Source organism: Microcaecilia unicolor, chromosome 7, assembly GCF_901765095.1.
Source record: "Microcaecilia unicolor chromosome 7, aMicUni1.1, whole genome shotgun sequence".
Lineage (NCBI taxonomy): Eukaryota > Metazoa > Chordata > Amphibia > Gymnophiona > Siphonopidae > Microcaecilia > Microcaecilia unicolor.
The window spans coordinates 231,557,960-231,578,181 of NC_044037.1; the positions used below are offsets into that span (position 1 = coordinate 231,557,960).

The 20,222-nt window shown below is 40.4% G+C and overlaps 1 protein-coding gene across 1 annotated transcript in view; it reads left to right on the forward strand.

Annotated features, from left to right (window-relative positions):
* LRP2 (LDL receptor related protein 2) overlaps positions 1 to 20,222 on the forward strand; it is a 334,494-nt gene that overhangs the window by 94,938 nt on the left and 219,334 nt on the right. The window contains exons 18-23 of the mRNA XM_030210857.1: positions 2,927 to 3,166; positions 8,157 to 8,276; positions 11,755 to 11,871; positions 13,556 to 13,933; positions 15,326 to 15,574; positions 19,680 to 19,891. Of these exons, the coding sequence (XP_030066717.1) occupies positions 2,927 to 3,166; positions 8,157 to 8,276; positions 11,755 to 11,871; positions 13,556 to 13,933; positions 15,326 to 15,574; positions 19,680 to 19,891 (1,316 nt within the window). The remainder of the gene's footprint in view (positions 1 to 2,926; positions 3,167 to 8,156; positions 8,277 to 11,754; positions 11,872 to 13,555; positions 13,934 to 15,325; positions 15,575 to 19,679; positions 19,892 to 20,222) is intronic.

Genomic DNA, 20,222 nt, shown 5'->3' on the forward strand with positions numbered 1-20,222 from the left:
TTTGTAGCTAGAATTTAGGGCAGTTTTCCTGGACCCTGTTTTTTCACGAATAAGGCCCCAAAAAGTGCCCTAATGACCAGATTACCACCAGAGGGAATCGGGGATGACCTCCCCTGACTCCCCCAGTGGTCACTAACCCCCTCCCACCACAAAAAATGATGTTTCACAACTTTTTATTTTCACCCTCAAATGTCATACCCACCTCCCTGGCAGCAGTATGCAGGTCCCTGGAGTAGTTGTTAGGGGGTGCAGTGGACTTCAGGCAGGTGGACCCAGGCCCATCCCCCCCTACCTGTTACAATTGTGCTGCTTAATGCTTAGTCGTCCAACCCCCCAAACCCACTGTACCCACATGTAGGTGCCCCCCTTCACACCTTAGGGCTATAGTAATGGTGTAGACTTGTGGGCAGTGGGTTTTGAGGGGGATTTGGGGGGCTCAACACACAAGGGAAGGGTGCTATGCACCTGGGAGCTATTTTACCTTTTTTTTTGTTTTTGTAAAAGTGCCCCCTAGGGTGCCCGGTTGGTGTCCTGGCATGTGAGGGGGACCAGTGCACTACGAATCCTGGCCCCTCCCACGAACAAATGCCTTGGATTTATTTGTTTTTGAGCTGGGCGCTTTCATTTTCCATTATCGCTGAAAAACAAAAACGCCCAGCTCACAAATTGTCGAATAAAACATGGACGTCTATTTTTTTCGAAAATACGGTTTGGTCCACCCCTTCACGGACCCGTTCTCGGAGATAAACGCCCATGGAGATAGACGTTTTCGTTCGATTATGTCCCTCAATGTGTGCTATAATATATCCACTACTGATGAACATTTTTTTATATAAGAGAAATGGATCCTCAGATAGCGAGCTATGGGTATACTTCAAACCCATAAAAACACCAAGCTCTTCACTGGTTCATTAATTTTTTAATATGCATTTTCGTATGGCTTTTCATCCCTTTAATATTAATTTTTAAAACCGTTAGTAACTTCTTTTAAATATTTTAAGTTATTTTGAAAATATTTAAAAGAAATCACTAAAAATTATAAAAATTAATACTAAAGGGATGAAAAATCATATGAAAATGCATATTAAAAAATTAATGAACCAGTGAAGAGCTTGATGTTTTTATGGGTTTGAAGTATACCCATTGTTCTCTATCTGAGGATCCATTTCTCTTATTATTGCATGTATTTTCAGTACTGCTATTTATTATAGTGTCATTACTATTCTTTCTGCTGACTTTCTACAGTGTGAGTAAATGTGCCTTTATTGCTCATAAGTGCTCTCTAGGGTAGACTACGTAACAACAAGAAGAGTTCTTGTATAATAAAACTGTGCACATTGGGTCAGATTTAGTAAATCACCTTTGGGTAAGACGTTGGCTAGTTTGGGTTTTAACATTCTGATGTATGCTGATGATATAACAGTTTTTGTTCCTTTTGAAGGACATCTTTTGAATTTGCTCCCCATTGCATACAGGGTGATTGATATAACAGAAGGATGGGCAACTATTTAGGTTTAAAAATGAATAAGGATAAAATGAAGTTTATTATGTTTGGGAATACATTTAATATGGGTAATAAGGATAATTTATGCATTGATAATGTTAACTTTCCATTGGAATCCTCCTTAGAATTTTGGGAGTGATTTTTGATAAATATCTCTCATTTGAAGAGCAAGTGCAGTTTGTAGCTAGCAAGGTGTTTAGAGTATTATGGAAACTACATCATATAGGGTCAAGTTTTAGCCAAGAAGTGTTAGATCAATTGTGCAAACTTGATGGCATTCTTGGCTGTTAATCTTTCTGCTCACTATGGGGTCCTTTTACTAAGTTGCGGAAAAAGTGGCCTGTGGTAGTGTGGGCGCATGTTTTGGGCACACGCTGGGTCATTGTTTTACTGCAGCTGGGAAAAAAAGCTTTTTTTAATGGGCCGGGAAATGGGCATGCACTGAAATTAAAACTAGCACATGCCTATTTACAGCCTGAGCCCTTACCGCCACCCATTGACCTAGCAGTAAGGGCTCACACACTACCTGTGCAGTAACTATACAGCACATGACAACTGCAGATTACCTCTGAGAATGCCCCCTGTGGTAGAATACAGACAATTATTTTCTACTGTGGGATTCATCATGCACCATACTCAAAATTATCACCAGGCATACGTGCTAGCCTGGCGGAAGTGCTGATATGGCATGTGCTACCCTTCCCATGCCTTAGTAAAAGGGCCCTTATAAGATTTGTTTACAGGTCGTTATAGAATAGTGCTTAGTTAATTGATTGTTAGCACCCAATTATTAGCACTAATTGGCCCAATTTACACACGTTTCAAAATAGTGTGTTATTTATATTATTCCCCTATAAATGCCCCCACATTAATTCTGCAATATCTGGTTTATTTATTTGGATTTTGCTCACACCTTTTTCACTAGTAGCTCAAGGTGAGTTACATTCAGATGCTTCTCTGTCCCAGGAGGGCTCACAATCTAATGTTGTATCTGAGGCAATGGAGGGTTAAGTGACTTGCCCAAGATCACAAGGAGCAGCAGTGGGACTTGAACCAGCCACCTCTGGATGTCAAGACTGGTGCTCTACCCACTAGGCTACTCCTCCACATGGTTAGCATGTACTAATCATAATGCTTTAGCCAAATAACATGGGAAAACCTACTTTCAGCCAATGACATGCCCCTTCAAAAAATGTTTCTAAAAATCAGTAAAGCACAGGTTAGAGTGTGCAAACAGGTAAAATGCCACAAAACGCTTTAGTGCAGTCTGCGGTAGCCTTTTAGTGTGTGCTAACTGTACTTTAAGGGCTTAACATCTTTTAGTAAAATGACCCCTATGTATATCTCTCTATCTGTGCAGGGAATGGTGCATTCTAGATGTTACCGCACTGACATTGTGCTGTTTTCTTCTCTCTTATACAGACAATACTTGTTCTCTTTCTGCATTTACATGTGGTAATGGGCAATGCATCCCAGGACTCTGGCGCTGTGATAGGCATAATGATTGTCTCGATGGGACTGATGAACAGAATTGTCCTACTCAAGGTCCTAGCTCCTGTCGGTCAAGCATGTATACTTGTGCTAATAACAGGTGCATTCCTCGCATCTGGCTCTGTGACACAGATAATGATTGTGGCGATGGATCGGATGAAATAAACTGCAGTAAGTTACTGATTTCCAAGAACATTTGATAATGGTATTCAGTGAAAAGCAGTAGTAGATGAAATAATTATAGAATGATGGTAGGGTTGAATACATCTACTGTAGTATTATGATGATAAAGGCATCTGCCAAATAGATGTTTTCATCACCTTGTTCATTCAGCTTCCATCACTAAATTGACCTAAAAGATATTTACCTAATTTGACTGAGCACACTGGGTAAGCCAGGTTATTCATATGTGCCAAAAAAGACTATGTTTATATCTTGTATGAAAGACCTGGGGCAAAGCCAATGCTATTTAATCCTGATAGGATGCCATGTGGCATTCCTATCATGTACTTATTTTTAATAATTTAGGGGTCCTTTTACTAAAGCTTAGTGTATGCAAATAAATATTAACACATATTCTATGGGCCATATGGCACTTAGTGCATGCTAATGCCCATTAGCATGTGGTAAGCTTTAGTAAAATGGATCCTTAATTCATTATGACATCTATTAAGGATGGGGGGCGTTATCAATGTGAGTTACTGTTAAGTCAGGTTATTTTACCATAAATTGGGTGATTTTAGCACAGGGTCTCATTGCATAAAATGGAACCCTGTGCTAAAATAAGTCAAGTTATTTTAGCACAGGGTTCCATTTATGCAATGAGACCCTGTACTAAAATCACCCAACTTATGGTAAAATAACCTGACTTAACAGTAGCCCACATTGATAACTTCCCCCCTTTAGTGTGAAGTCTTTCAGCCTCTGGTAACCAGAGCTCATATTGTGATGTCATAATGCCTCATTCCACCGATGCCTAAGAGTCAGACTCATGGCTTGATTGCACTATACGTGGCTCCTTTTTACTACATATAGCAGTGACTTTGATTTCAATTTCTAGAGACATTTTTTTTCTTTAATTAAGGGGGTTGGAGTTATCAACATGGGTTACTGTTACGATGTGTAAATTTACTGTTAACCTGGATTGTTAGTAACTAGGTCTCATTGCATAACATAAAGTAGGACCCTGTGCTAAAATAACCCGACTTTTGGTAAAATAACATGACTTAAATGTAGCCCACATTGATAACTTTCCCCACTTAATGATGCAAAAACTAATGCACGTTAGATGCAAAACATCTTCAGGAACTCCTGGGGTCATTCTCAGTACTTTTTGGAGGGCTGTTGCATAGTTAACACAAAGCAAAGCTTGCTACTGCTCATTAATGGCATGGCAGATAATTTGAAATTGAGTTAGGTAAAATAAATTGTCTTTATTTGATATATTGCCTGTCAGAGGCATCCAAGCAGTTTACACCAACTAAAAATCAATTAAAAATAAAATAAAAACCACATAAGAAGGCCAAAATTACAATACAAATTCTATCACAAAGCTCAAGACATAATTAAAACTTAAAACACCAATCAAGGTATAAGAATAACCACAATTACAACATTAAAACCCAAACTAAGAAAATAAGACATAAAAGGAAGGCAAGATGGTACACAACAACAAAAACAACAACAACAACAACAACAACAACAAAAGACAGAAAAGCACAACAAACAATTGACCTAAAAATACCAAATGATTAGTCCCATGAGGTATGCCACATTATTTTGGGGGGGAACACTAATGTGAAATAGTATGTCTTCAATGCATCGCTAAAGTGATTATGAAAATTCTCGGAATGAGTATAATATAGAACGGTAAAGCATTCTAAAGTGTCTGAGCAACAGGGCTAATGCAGATATTTTATGAACCATCCAACCGCACTTTATAGTGGGAGAGAATAACCAACAGGTACTGTTGTAAGGCATAGAGAAAAAGTGTATGTGTATAGTGTACAAGAATATTGAAAACAAATGCCTGATGTGCAATGACCAAAATTTTAAAAGGAATGCGATATGTAATAGGTAACCAGTATTCTTGAATTAGCAAAGGAGTAACCCTATCAAATCATTTTCCCCTAACAGAAGTTAGCAGCTAATGTGCATAATGACCTATGTGTTAACTGCAAAGTTCATTCCAAACCTCCTAATGATAATTTCAATATTCAGGGGTACATTCAAGAACGGTCGCCAAAAGTTAGGTGCCAAAGTTATGCACATAAGTGCATGCATTCTAGAACATGTGTGCCCAAGTTATGGGCATGCCCTTGACCTGCTAATGCCCCTCCCCAGTCCATGCCCTCCTTGCAATTAAGCACTATGGATTTTGCACTCATATGTTATAGAATATTGATTAAAGTCAATTGTGTGCGCACAACTGCTAATTGGTTTAATTAGAGCCAATTAACACTACTTAGTGCCAAGTTTTTCTAGTTATCATCAACTACCAGCTCATTATTATATAAAGTTATGCACGCAACTGACTGCATTCTATAACTTGTGCAGGCAACTTTGCATGCTAAGCAGAAAGTTGGGAGCCCAGTTTATAGGATTTGGGGTAAAGTTATGGGGTAGACATGTTAGTCCACTTTTAAAGATAATAAATAGAAATAAAACAAAACATCGAAAAGAAAATAAGATGATACCTTTTTTATTGCACTAAATAAAATTTTTGATTAGTTTTTGAAGATAACCCTTCTGATCTGAAAAAGAAGGGTTACCTTCGAAAGCTAATAAAAAATGTATTGTTAGTCCAGTAAAAAAGGTATCATCTTATTTTCTTTTCTATGTTTTGTTTTATTTCTATTTATTACCTTAATTTAAGCATAATTGTTTATCACAGCTATCTTTGCCCACTAACTGTTAACACACTGCATTAAAAGTGGCACCATGTGAACCGCTAGCATGCACCAATTCCCCTGTTAATCAGATAATGTAACTCGGGGGCTTTTTAACTAAACCATTAAGCGCTAATGCTCACTTAATCTGGGAAAAAAGGCTGGTAATTTTCCCTTTTGCATGCACTATTTTTCAAGGTGGCATATCAAGGACAGAGAATGGGCATGGAAGCACTATTTAGATAGCACAAATTAGCATGAAACCAACTGAATAAAGCAGGGTTAACATGGGAGCCCTTAGTGCTTCCTGAATAGGAGGCAGTAAGGGTTCCCATATTGATTATTTGCAGTTGCCACATGCTAATGACAACATTAGCACACAATCTGAAAATAAAAAGATTTAAAATGCCCTAGTTTATGGATATGGTAGAAATGGATTTAGCGCATCCTGATGTGGGACTTTCCCACATGTTAAGAATATTTTATAACGCATTTTAGTGCAAGGGCCCCTTAGTAAGTCAGCCTCTAAATGTAAAGCATAACAAACCCATTGATACTGAAGAATATATTAACATTTTCAGTTCTCAACAAGCACCACCTTTTTTTATTAAAGTTTATCTTCTAAAAGATGGTGACACAGAGCAACTTATGAAGCCATCACAATTATAATTAGGGTCCCACTTCCTCAAGAGACTCTATAAATGTTTGTTAATTTTATATGATTGTGCTTGGGGATTTGAAAGACCTGGCACTCAAACATCTAGGGAGAATTTGTTTCTTTACAGATGAGTTTCATCTTGATTGGCTCTTATATTAGCCTGCTGTTTGTTTGTTTTTAGAATAAAAACAAATGCAAGAAAAATATGTAGACACTCCTGAGGACTTGGGTCCATGATTATAAATAAGTACGATGGTTCCATGAGTTGCTCTATAAAGACTGCCACTTATGATAGGAGAAAACATGTAGTAGAGGGTTTTTTTTTTTGGAGAACTGGTATTGCTTTTCAGAATATGTACGTTTTAGAGGGTAGCTATTAAAGCCATTTCTGCAGGTAAAATGGCGCTTTACCTGGGGACATGGACTTTTATAAAATTGCTTGTCCAATATGGACTAGATTCAATAGATAGCACCCAAATTTGGGTACCAAAATAAATCCGTGTGGAGTGCTATTCTGTAAATGGTGCTCCGAGTTGCGTGCTATTTAAAGAATAGCAAGTAGGTCTGGGATCCACACCCAACTTTGGGCACGAGAATTTACACCAACTGAAATGTGGTATAAATCTGCTGTGTAAGTTAGGCACTGATGCTCCAAATTCTATAATACTGCACACATCTTTAGTGAATGCCCCTGAACCGTCCATGCGCCTTCCATGGCCTCGCCCCCTTTTCAGATGCACGTTAGAAGATTTACGTGTGAATCTTTATAGAATAGCGCCTAGCAAGATGCATGTGCATATCCTAATTGGAGCCAATTAACTGCAACAATTGGTTGTTAGTACCCAATTATTGCTAGTTATCAGCATGTTAGGGCCCCTTTTACCAACTGCAGCAAAAGGGGGCCTGCAGTGGTGTTGATGCATGTTTTTGATGCGCGCTGAGATCTCCTTTTACCGCACCTGGCAAAAGGTAGGTCTTTCTTTTTTTAAGAAATGGTCATGTGTCAAGTGAAGCACTTGCCGCATAGCCATTTTGGGGGGAGCCTTTACCACCACCCATTGAGGTGGCGGTAAAGGCTCCAGTGCTAGCCTGGTGGTAACCGGGCAGTGTGCAGCACTGCCGATTACCGCCGGGTACACACCTGTGCTACAAAAAGAAATATATTTTTGTAGCGTCGGATATGACAGTGCACTGGGGGTGGGAAGTACCACCAAGCTACTGTGGTAGCCCAGCAGTACTTCCTTTTTAGCAGGCGGTAAGCCCACGTTGGACTTTGTAAAAGGGGCTTTTACTGAATTAAAACATGTGCACAACTTGGATGCATGCTCAAATTTAGGCATGTAATTTTGTGCATCATATATAGAATCCAGGGGTATGTGGATAAAAACAAGTGTATAGTGCCATTTCATGGGGTGGCAAGACATTCCTAGTGGTGAAATTGGGGTGGGGTTTGAAATACTCGCAGACCTTTTGAACTTTCAAATGTATGTGGATTTTTTTGAATCAGCTGGCATATACCAAATATGGTAAATAATTGAATTAATTGCCTTATTCTCTGAATCTGATAACAAGAATTTAAGAACTGAGCTACAATGCAACAACTGTTTTATGCTAGATTTTACAGGGACATGTGAACCTGGTCAGTTTCAGTGTCCAGACCATCGTTGCATTGATCCATCATACGTCTGTGATGGGGATAAAGATTGTATGGATGGAGCAGATGAAAATAATTGTGGTAAATGATTTTATTCTTCATTGTAGTCTCTCTTTAACTCTTTTGTTCATTGCTCAATCAGGCCCTTAATCTGTATTTTGCACAGGGCTAGGGATGTGCATAGCAAAACTTTTACAGTTAGTTTTGCATGAGTTTGAGAAAGTTTTGTCAATTTTCAGATTCTTTTAGTTCATTTCACAAAATAGAGCATGTAACATTTGATTGATGCTTCTAAAATTAAAGGTAAGCACATTAAAAAAAGCTTTGCACCCACTAATATGGCGATTTTATGTTCATAAATTTGACTTAGTGCACATTCCTTATGCACATAAAATTAACAAAACAAATGCCCATTAATGAATGCAAGATTCCTAGCAGAGTTCCTGTTTTGTCTCTGGCAAAATATGTTTCTTTCTTGTGGAATTAGCTGGTCTTCACCATAGGCACCAACATTTCAAACATAATACACACTAATTGTGCCAGACACAGAGCTGTGGGGCACCTTTGAGGGCACTGCAGTGGACCTTACATAAAAGGTCCCAGGTACACATCTCACCATCACCCCCTTATATTGTAAGGGGAGCCTTCCAAAACCCACCAAAAACTTACTGTACCCAACTATACACCACTACAACAGCCCTTATGGCTGCAGGTGTCATCTATATGTAGATACAGTAGGTTTTTCGGTGGGTTTTGGGTGGCTGACATTTTCCACCATAAGTGCAACAGTTAAAGTGGATTATGGGCCTGAGTCTCCTTCCCCACAGTGCACTGCACCGGCCACTAGGCTACTCCATGGACTTGCTTGCTGCTGTAATAGGACTGGCCATAACATCTGATGCTGTCATAGAGGCTAGTATATGCTGTTTTATTCACATCTTTGGGGAGTGGGAGGGGTCAGTGACCACTGGGGGAGTAAGGGAGGGTAATTTTCTTTATTCCTTCAGTGGTCATCTGGTCATTTATGGCACTGTTTTGTGACTTAGTCTTTATTAAAAGAGGTCTAGACCAAAACATGCAACTTTTAGACCTGGACAATTTTGTTTTGTTCCACTATGGCAGAAAAACGTCCAGGTGTTAGGAATACCCACATCCCACCATTAACACACCCCTGACTTGCCTCCTTGTGAATCTGATGCAGTGCTGACAGCGTGCGTAGAAAAATGTCTAAAAATGGGTTACAAATATAGTGATTTAGACGTTTTGGGAAGAAAAACATCCAAATGGCATTTTATACCATTTGTAGACATTTTTTCTCTTTTGAAAATGAGCCCTATAATAACCTATGGAACTTTGTAAGTCTAAATGCTTTGAAAATGAGCCCCATTATGGTGTAAAATAAATAATGCATGAAAGATTTTTAATTAGAAAGATAAACAATGTATTATAAGTTGTAACAAATAACATCTATACAAATGCACATATAGCAGTGTAAAAACAAATAGAACATTGATTAATAAAGCCATAATTAATAAAAACATCTCTGTTTCCCCTGCCCCTTCATAGGGCTCTTGGCTGTACTCCTCCAGTCTTAACCTGCTTCTCTGGGATGTAGGAATTTTACTCCTGGGACTACACTCCATTCTCCTGTTGTCTTATCTTAAACTTGGGCTGCTATTAAGACAACTCTTGTCCTCTGGACTTTGAAGTTGGGTAGCACCCAAATTCTCCTGTTTTCATTTGGTATGGGCCTTGGTCAGTATCCAGCTCCCACTGACATTTAGAGCTCTGCCTTGTCAGCTTGGCAGAAAGTGAGAATAAAGAAAGATACTTGCTCTTCAAAATCACTCTCTTGTATAATCTCAGGAAACCTTCTAGCTCCTTCCCTGTCATTTGTGCTGGGAAGCCAGCTAGAAAATTCCTACTCTCTTATACTTTTAGCCCCAGGCAAGTGGTATCCCTACATGCCACTGACTTGCTAAGGCACTAACAGCCCATTTTTGAAAGAGAAAAACATCTAAAAAGTGGCATAAAACAGCATTTGGACATTTTTCTCACAATACGAAGCATAAAACCTAGTTTGAAATGGTATTTTCAAAAAAGAAAAAAATGGACGCTTTTCTTTTTTCGAAAATGGCCTTCCTTCCTATTTGGATGTTTTGTGCAAAATGTCCAAAGTTGGACTTAGTTCTATTCTATTCTATTCCTGTTCTTATATCCCACCTAAATCAACCAGGAATCAAGGTGGGTTACATCCAATTAAGACAACTAAAAATATCTTTGCACATACCCTATACATTCTCCACATATTTACTAAATAAGTAAGTTTTCAATGCTTTTCTAAATATCATATAATTGAAAAGTGCCCTTATCTGAACTGGTATAGACCTTACTAGACTAAAAGTTAAAGATTCTTTTATGGCTATGTTTAAAACATACTTGGTTAACAGAAGGACTGCCCAGCGAAAGTAAAGTACCAAATCGTGAGGCAGAATGAACAGTCGGAAAAGCAAGTAGTGAAAGAAGAGCTTGGGGAAAACAACCATTAATTATCATTAAGACTCAACATGCCATCTTAAATTCAACATGGGCATCCACAGGTATCCAATGTAGATCTCTCAATAATGGAGTCATATCGAAAATGCCCCTAAATGTAACCCTGGGAAACCATTTTATCTGTGCATTCCAGTGGCAGCCACACTACTCTACAAAGGTGTGAACAGCTCTGTGATCATTTGAGCATTTGACCATCATAAAACTTATTTATTCTTTAGAGGATCTTACTATTACTAATGTTAATGTTATTAATTGTGAATTTTGGTCTAGTGCATTCCAGGTGTATGCAAGGCTGTACAGGGAAACATGGAAGTAATTTTCACAGCTCTGTGGTCAGTTGGACTTTGCACCAATTTTGAAAGGGAAAGATTTTCTCATTGAAAATTGCCCAGAAAAAAATGCTCACAAAAATTTTTGCTTGCTTTTTAATATGGATACTTTTCCTTAAAAAAATATTGATAATGCAAAACTAGACAAGTTATTGCCAACCCTGACCAAACTCTGCCCCTGGCCTGCAGGTACAAGTTTGCATGGTGTTAATTCCCATACATTCTTTTACCCAAATAAAGTGTGGGCATTTTTCAGAATGCCATGTAGCCATTTATCCAGGAAAATGGCTTTTGAAAATTGTCTTCCAGATATACAATTTCTTCTCCTTGGAGCTTACAGCCTGATCAAGACAGATAGAGACAGCAGGCCACTGCTGAATAGATTTAAAGTAGCTAGGACTTATTTAAGGAAGGGGCAACTAACTGAATGTCATCAAATTTGATATATGCATCTAGAAATATTTCAAGGGGAACTGTGGTTGTGTAAATTGCTACTACTTAGACTTTTATTTAATAGGCTTATAGTAGATTGTCAACCCGAGTTCTGTCTGAGATAAGCAGAGAAATTCACTGACTGAGCACAGACTGATGAATCTGTTGCATGAACAGGAAGAACTTAGGCTCAGTGTACTTGTATCTATTGAAAATGCTAATTAAATATCTACTTGTTTCAGCATACAACTGCACAGCCTTTCAATTTAAATGTGCAAGTGGAAACCAATGTATCAATACTTACTACAAGTGTGATGGAGTTTTTGATTGCAGTGATCACTCAGATGAGATTGATTGTCGTAAGTATTGCAAAACGTAACAATTATATTTAAGTGTGAAATACTATCACTATTAAGTAAGTTTAAACAAACCAGTTTCAAGCAGTGGATTAAAAGTTTTTTTTATTTGATCTTAGGTAATCTTTCTATATATATCTGCAAATCCATCCCTGAAAATGTCTTTTCCCTCTTCTCTCCTGATACAGACATACAGACACATTCACATATGCATAAGTACCTGTGGAGACATATATGTAGACAACACACATACAAACACACACAACCCAGAGATACGCACACAACCCACAGATACACACACATAAAAAAAACCAGACATATCACACTCACACACAGACACGGAAACCCACAGACATATCAGACATGGGTGCATGTGCACCGATTGAGGGCTGAATATTGACACTTAACTGGTTAACTTCTGGCACTGCCCATGGACCACCCAGTGATTAGCCAGTTTTGGCTTAGACAGATAGTGCTGATATTCAGCAGCACTATCCAGTTAAATACCACTGAATATCAGCAGATAGCCCCACACGGGTGATTTAACCAGGCAGGAGCCTCTCCTACCTGGTTAAATTGTTTAGTTTGTTGAACCTTGTGTTTTTAGATGACAAGGAGAGGGTTTAAAGGCTGTGAAGAGCAGAGGAAAAGGCTATTTGGCTCATCTAAGTTCTATCCTGCATCATTGTCTTTGGTGGTATTAGCAAAGGGTCATCAATCTCCCATGATGCTGACCATCAATAAAAGCCATCAAAATCCAGCTTTGAAGGGGTATACAGAACACTGCCCCTCACCCTTAAGGATAGTCCCACCCAGGTAGGAAGTGAGATGGGAGGGTTGGAGTCGAAGGTGCAGGAACCAGGAAGTATAAAATGTAGGGCCAGACTGGTGATAAGGAGGCCCAGGGAAAGCAGAACTAAAGCCCTAGCATGTGCCTCTACAACATATGTCTAGGGACCGTGACTTGGCTGAGGTAAGCCAACTTTTGTTTTGATTTGATACTTGTAAGCCTTGCTCTGGGGTCTGGCTGGAGCCAGGCCTGGAACTCAGAGAGAGAGAGAGAGAGAGAGAGAGAGAGAGAGACAGACAGACAGACAGACAGACAGACAGAGACAGAGAGTGAAAGTAAAGAACTTACAGGCTGCATTTGAGATGTGGCAGCCAACAACCTCAGATTGTATTTGGGCCCTGTCAGCCACAGGCCCTGGTTAAGATTGTATTTGCTACCCCAAGGGACTTTTCACCTTGTGTTCCTGGCCCTGTGACGTAACAGGCCTCAGTTTTTTGGTTAATAAAGCAATTGCTTCAGTTTTACACCTTCGTCCGGCTGTGTTATTGTGCAGGCCCACCCTCAACCCTCACTCGTGGTATCAAAGTCTCAATCATTTTGGATTGCAAAAGATCCTATGCCTTCTACTTAGAGAAGACTATAGCCCTTACAGTGTCCATCCAGTTATTAGTTTCTTTTGATCCCAGTAAAGCTGGGACTGCCATTGCCAAGCATATACCATCCAGCTGACTAGCAGACTGCATCAACTGAATTACTGGATCTATTTTGTTTTGGTTGAACTAGATTGTTAAGGCATGTGAATAACTGTTGCTAATGATTAATTTCTGTGAGTTTAATCATGCCAGTTGATATTTGGTGTTAAAAAGCCTGTTTTTTTTAAAACAAATTTTCTTTTAGCTACCAGACCACCTGGGATGTGCCACCAGAACGAGTTCCAATGCCAGTCTGATGGAATTTGCATTCCTGACAGCTGGGAATGTGATGGGCATCCTGACTGTGTGGATGGGACGGATGAACATCACACTTGCCCCATCAGAACCTGTGCACCATCTCTCTTCCGTTGTGACAATGGAAACTGTGTCTACCGTGCTTGGATATGCGATGGGGACAATGACTGCAGGGACATGAGTGATGAGCGAGATTGCCCAACTCAACCTTTCCACTGTCCTAGCTGGCAGTGGCAGTGTCCAGGCCATAGTGTGTGTGTGAACCTCAGCAAAGTGTGTGATAATAACCCTGACTGTCCCAATGGGGCTGATGAATCCCCACTCTGCAGTAAGTTTTCTTTAACATCTATCGTAAAATGTTCTTGCAAATTTTATTTTTATGAAATGCAGGACCAACAGGAACCGCTGTGCTGTTACTGATCTTATATTACTGTCTCCTGAAATAATAGTGAAGCAGGGGAAGGAGTATTATTATAAAATTTAGAAACACATTTAAAGTACAATAGTTGGATATTTTAGGTATAATTATAACCAATGTGTTCTACATAGAAATGTAAAAAGAATGTGTGTGGCTCATATTTCGATTTATGCAAGCTGGAGATTTATCAATGAATGCTAAAATCAATGAATGATTTTTATCTATACTGTTTTCCTCTAAGTTTGATCAATATAATCAAAAGGTGCTGGAAAAACTAGTAACCTGAATTTGTGCTTACTGTGATTTTTCTAATCAATCTAAACTTAATCTGTTTTTCTTTCCTTCCTCTGTTTAATCAATGCAAACTTTCAGATGAACCTCAACCAGGTATGACTGTGAAATCTGTTTCTTTCCAAATTCATAAAAATGTCTTGGGGTATAATCAGTACTGTTGGCTAATTCTGCTTCTTACTAATTATATATGTTTTTTTCTGAGTGGCAGTTATTGGTTATAATTCACAACCCAAATATAGGTCATGTGGTTCATATCTATTTCTGCTCTGATATTTATACCAGATTAACCCCCTCTGTTTACTAAGCCGCGCAGTAATGCCGACACAGCCCGTTCAAAGTGAATAGGCTGTGTCGGCATTACCTTACTGACAGCTGCTAGCACAAGTTAGTAAACAGGAGGGTAAGGGAAGACTATAGTTAAGATGTATTATTATACCACTAACTTGTGCTATTTTAGCACGGGTCCCATGTTATGCAATAAGACCTAGTTACTAATAACTGGGGCTAAAAGTAAAATAGCCCATTTTAACAGCAGCTCACATTGGTAACAGACTTTGTTAAAAATTCAGAGAATACATTTATTTATTTGGATTTTGCTCATACCTTTTTTCAGTAGTAGCTCAGGGTGAGTTACATTCAGGTACACTGGTTATTTTTCAGTTCCTGGAGATTTCACAATCTGATTTTGTACCTGAGGCAATGGAAGGGCTAATTGACTCGACCAAGATCCCACCTTCTACTAGTCCCCCCCCCCCCCCCCCCCCCCCCACACACACACTTTGACATCACCAATGAGAGGAAATAGTGGGCTGGAAGCAATTTTTTTTGCCCCTCTATATCTGTGTCCTGTGTGTCTGCTTCTCACACAAACCTTCCTACAGTTCTGGCCACAGTTGTGAACTGAGGACTTAGCATAGTGGTGTTGATTGTTCATTTTGATTTGCAGCCTGTATTTTTAAGCCTTCTCAGCATTTGTTTATTTCTGTTTTATTTTGCTTGTTACCCCAGATCAGGAAAGTTGCTCTGATAGTAATGCTGGCTGTACACATTCATGCCTTCAAGGACCCTTTGGAGCTCAGTGTGCATGTCCAATGGGTTACCAGCTTGCAAATGACTCCAAAACTTGCATTGATATCAATGAGTGTGAACTTCTAGGCTTCTGCAGCCAACGATGTTATAATGAAAGAGGATCTTTTAGGTGTTACTGTGATGATGGATACCTTATAGAACCTAATGGAAGGACTTGTAAAGCAGCAGGTGAGGAATACATCTTTAAAATTGTGAGGATAACTAAAGTAAGTCAACAGCAGCATTGTGTATCTGTTTATCTGACTTTAGCATATTTTCTTAAAGCTCATTGGTATAGTAAAAGAGATGAAGATACATTTAGTGGTATGTCTACTAAAAGGCGCTAGGAAATGGGCTTAGTGGGTAATAATTTGGAACTTTCTGGCACGTCCAGGAAATAGGGCATTTCCAAGTATTTCATTTTCAGGTTCTGCGTACACATAACCTGAAAAAAAGTGATGCAGGAACACTTACTGCCTCCTAAGTAGGAGTCCCACGTTATTGACTCAATAACCAGTCAGCGCATGCAAATGTCAATGTGCTAGTTGTATAGCCTGACATACCATTCTCCTCCCCTGATACACCCCTCCAAAAAATAAATATGAAAATACAAATAATGTGTGCTTAGCATGCACAAAAACATTACTTACCGCAAAACACTTTAACATGCTTTGTGGTAAGCCTTTCATGAGTGCTGAGCGAGTGTTAGGGCTTAATGGTATAGATCCAATATATCACACCTAAAAAATTGGGGCTGAAAAAAATATGCCTAGGTATATTCTATAAACTACGCCTAAATTTAGGCGCAGTTTATAGAATACACCTAGTGCCCAATTCCTGCATTTACGCCAAGTAAAATTTGGTCTAAATGCCGACACCTAATTTACATGTGGAATGGGCATATTCTATAACCGTTCATAATGCTGTCTCCTCCCACGCCCAAATGGCTTGCATTTGGACGTTTTAGACTTGGATGTCTTTGGTTTTGAAAATCGCCGAAAATCAAAGACATCCAAATCTAGGGACATCGAAATCCAAGGACGTCCATGGTATTTTCGAAACCAAAGATGGACATCCATCTTTTTTCAAAAATGATCTTCTCCCTGCCTCCGAATTTGGATGTTTTAAAAAGACATCCAAATTCCAACTTAGATGTTTCTTTCGAAAATGCCCCTCACTGTCATCTATTTTGAAACATTCTTGAGCCAGTTAAGAAATAGACTATGGAGATCTTCAGGACTAAATTTGCCAAGAAGTACTACCATTCCACCATACACTAACATGCATTAAGGTGCATTATTTACCACAGGCCACATTTTGTGCAGTGAGTTCTTTTTACTAATAGTGTTCATTGATAGTATTCATATACTAAAACAGTAGTAAATATACATCCCCAGTCTGTAGCATTTTTTTCCCTATATACCACAAAACAGAGTAACAAATTAAATGGCAAGCCTGTGTTTGGCATGTTTAGGCCTTTCCTTCAGTTCACTTCATACAACCGAAAGTTGTTTATTTGGATTTTGCTCACACCTTGTCAGTAGTAGCTGAAGGTGAGTTACATTCAGGTACACTGAGTATTTCCCTGTCCCTGGAAGGCAATGGAGGGTTACGTGACTTGCCCAAGATCACAAGGAGCAGCAGTGGGATTTGAACTGGTTTGATTGTTCATCCAGAAACATTCATATCAGCACAGTTACTGTGATTAGAAGAGCCAGTTATACTGATAGATATTTAGACTACAATGAAAGAATTATGTAATCACTTCTTCTAAAATTTTACAAGGAATTTTACTGGCCAGGAGACTTTCCTGCCTGGTTAAATCACTTTGAATATCGACCCTAGTATGCCTAAATTGCCTGACGAGCAACTGTCAGGGAGGCGTACATGTAGGCGTATCATGGGCGTATCATAGGAAAATTCCCAAGTGACGCACACAACTCACATGGCGCACTTAGGCATGCCCACTTATGTCAGCTATGACCCGTCTTAGGTAGATGCACTCAACTTTTGACATGCCAATGCGACTTTCTGCTAATATTCTATAAAAGCTTAGATGCATTGTTAAGCCATTATAGAACTAGCCAGTGCATTATTTCTAGCAAAAAAGATGCCGGTACTCAAATGCCAGACCATCCTTCAGGGATGGGGGTGATCACTGAGGGACCCACCCCACAATAGCCAGGCCCCCTGCAACCAGTCACAGAATCTATGACAAGGCAGAACTGGTGTGTAGAGCCTGAGTTCTTTCTTTAAAACTTAGGGACCATTGGTCAATTTTAGTAGTCAATGGAAAAGGTGCCGGTACTCAGTACCCCCTCAAAAAAAGCCCTGGAACTAGCACTAAGCATGCCCCTTGTGGCGCCTCAAAAGAGGTGCCAATTTATAAAATTGCTACCATAGCCTTCAACTTTGAGATACCTTTGTATTAGACATTTACCCCCCCCCCCCTTATTCAAGACCATTTAACTGGCCAGGAATAGCACCTGGCTGGTTAAATGGCACTTAACGGGCTATCTGGCGATATTCAGGAGGGGACAGCCGGTTATTCCCCGCTGAATATTCCCAGGTAGCGCCTAGGAAATAACTGGCTAAAGTGTGCAATTGTCTTGCTCCACCAAAGGATGAGCAGCTTCGCTAGTGTGAGCCCTTGGATCCGGCCGGAGACGGCGGAGTGAACCCCTCCTTCTCCAGAGGACAGTCGACCCACCCCCACTCTTCGCCTGGGAAGGCCGCCGTTCCCTGGAAGTTGAGCCTCCAGGTGCGGGCAGCCTACAGGGCTTCTGGAACAGGGGGCGGACAGACCCAGCGGACAGCGCAGGCTCTGGATCCCCGGGATTCAACTGGTCCGAGGTCCCGGGGGAACTGGCACGCCGGCGTGGTGGACAGCGGCAGCAGAGGTAGAGGCAGGCAGCGGTCAAGATGAGTCCGTAGCAGGCAACGGTCAAAGCAGGCAGTGGTCAAGAAGAGTCAGTAGCAGACAATGGTCAAGGCAGGCAGCGGTCAAGAAGAGTCAGTAGCAGGCAGTGGTCGAGGCAGGCAGCGGTCAAGAAGAGTCAGTAGCAGGCAGTGGTCGAGGCAGGCAGCGGTCAAGAAGAATCCGTAGCAGGCAATGGTCGAGGCAGGCAGCGGTTAAGAAGAGTCAGTAGCAGGCAGTGGTCAAGGCAGGCAATAGCAGATAGCAAGGTACAGAGTTCCATCCAACGATGCGGAGCTCTCAGGAACAAGAAGCTGAAGCACTGGCTAGGAGGAGTGGTGCTCCTTAAGTAGGCCTTCTCATTAGCGCGGGACCCCAGCTGGTGCTTCCTGCGGTTGAGCCTTCACGTAACCAATCCGCGGTGACGCTAGTCACCGCTTCCCCTGCTTGATCCTGCAACCGGAAGAGACGCCGGCTATCCTCCACCGGCGCCATATTGCAGGGGTTCCATCCCGGAAGTGGAAAGCCGGCCATCGGCGGAAACAAGGCGAGAACAACTGGCGATCCTCTGTGGCCGGACTGCAGGCAATAGCCACCGGAGGACATGCGGCGAAGGCCGGCCATCTGTGGCGGCCCCAGGCCCCATGGCCCACTGGTACTGGCGGCGAGCAGGTGAGTGTTGGTCCCGGCGGAAGACGGGACAGCAATACAGCTGGCAATCACCGAATATTCTATTCATATCCATCTGTTGTAAACGGCCACATCAGGCCTCTGAAATAGCTGGTATATCTTTAGCCGGTTTATAGTTAACCTGCTATCTTCGAATATCAACTTAGCCGGTTAACTTTAAACCGGTTAAAAATGAATCGGATATTCAGTGCCAGTCACAGGAAATAGCCCCGGCATTGAATATCCGGGCTGACCGCCGACTGTGAGAGTTAGCCAGGTTCTCTACCACAGACTGAATATCAGCCCCTTAGAAATGTCAGAAGCCGCAGTGAACAGTATACTTTTTTCCTACATTTTCTGATATAAAAAAAGCTAATAATTGTAACTAGAAATTAAATTTAGAAAGCATGAAAATCAGATTTAACAAGTAAAACCTTTCCTTCTGCTTTTGATTAAGTGCACATTTCCAGCACTAGAAAACAAGTTTGTATATATTCTGAGGAAGTGTGCCATGATTACAGAGAGATATTACCAGTAAGGCTATAAGGTTGACTATAGTTGGTGAAGTCAGTCTTTCATTTTTCTCAGTCACACTTTGTTTGCAAATACTGAAAGCTAATCTTTCATACCTTTGAAGTGGATCATATAGATTTCTAGCAACTTAGCATTTTCTGCTGCTTGAATAATTTTTGCTCACTCATTTTACAGAATCTGGGAACCTTCTGCTTCTGGTGGCGAGCCGCAATCAGATTGTTGCTGACAACATCACCACCCAAGCTCACAACATTTATTCATTGGTCCGAGATGGTCGGAATATAGTAGCAATTGATTTTGATTCCGTTACTAATCGTATTTATTGGTCTGATACAACACAAGATAAAATTTGGAGTGCTTTTCAAAATGGAACAGACAAAACAGTGGTAGGTTTACTGGGAATTTTAGTGTTATTTTGCATGCCTATAATACAGCACTAACTAATTTGAAAATATATTGGACAGTATTTAAGAGGAAAAAATATTGTTGGGTATAATGATAGTGAAACTAATGATTGTAAGACAGGGGCTTTTTTTTTTTTTTACTAAACCAGGGTAAAATTTGCAATTACCCCAGCTTCATGTGGGACTTTACCATGCAGTAGCTGCAAATTTAATGCGGCAACCAGGGGTGTTCCTAGCGTTTGCTGTTAAATTTGCAGATAGGGCACGGTATTGTGCTTGTAGTTAGCGCAGAAGCACTAAAGGGTAGAATCTA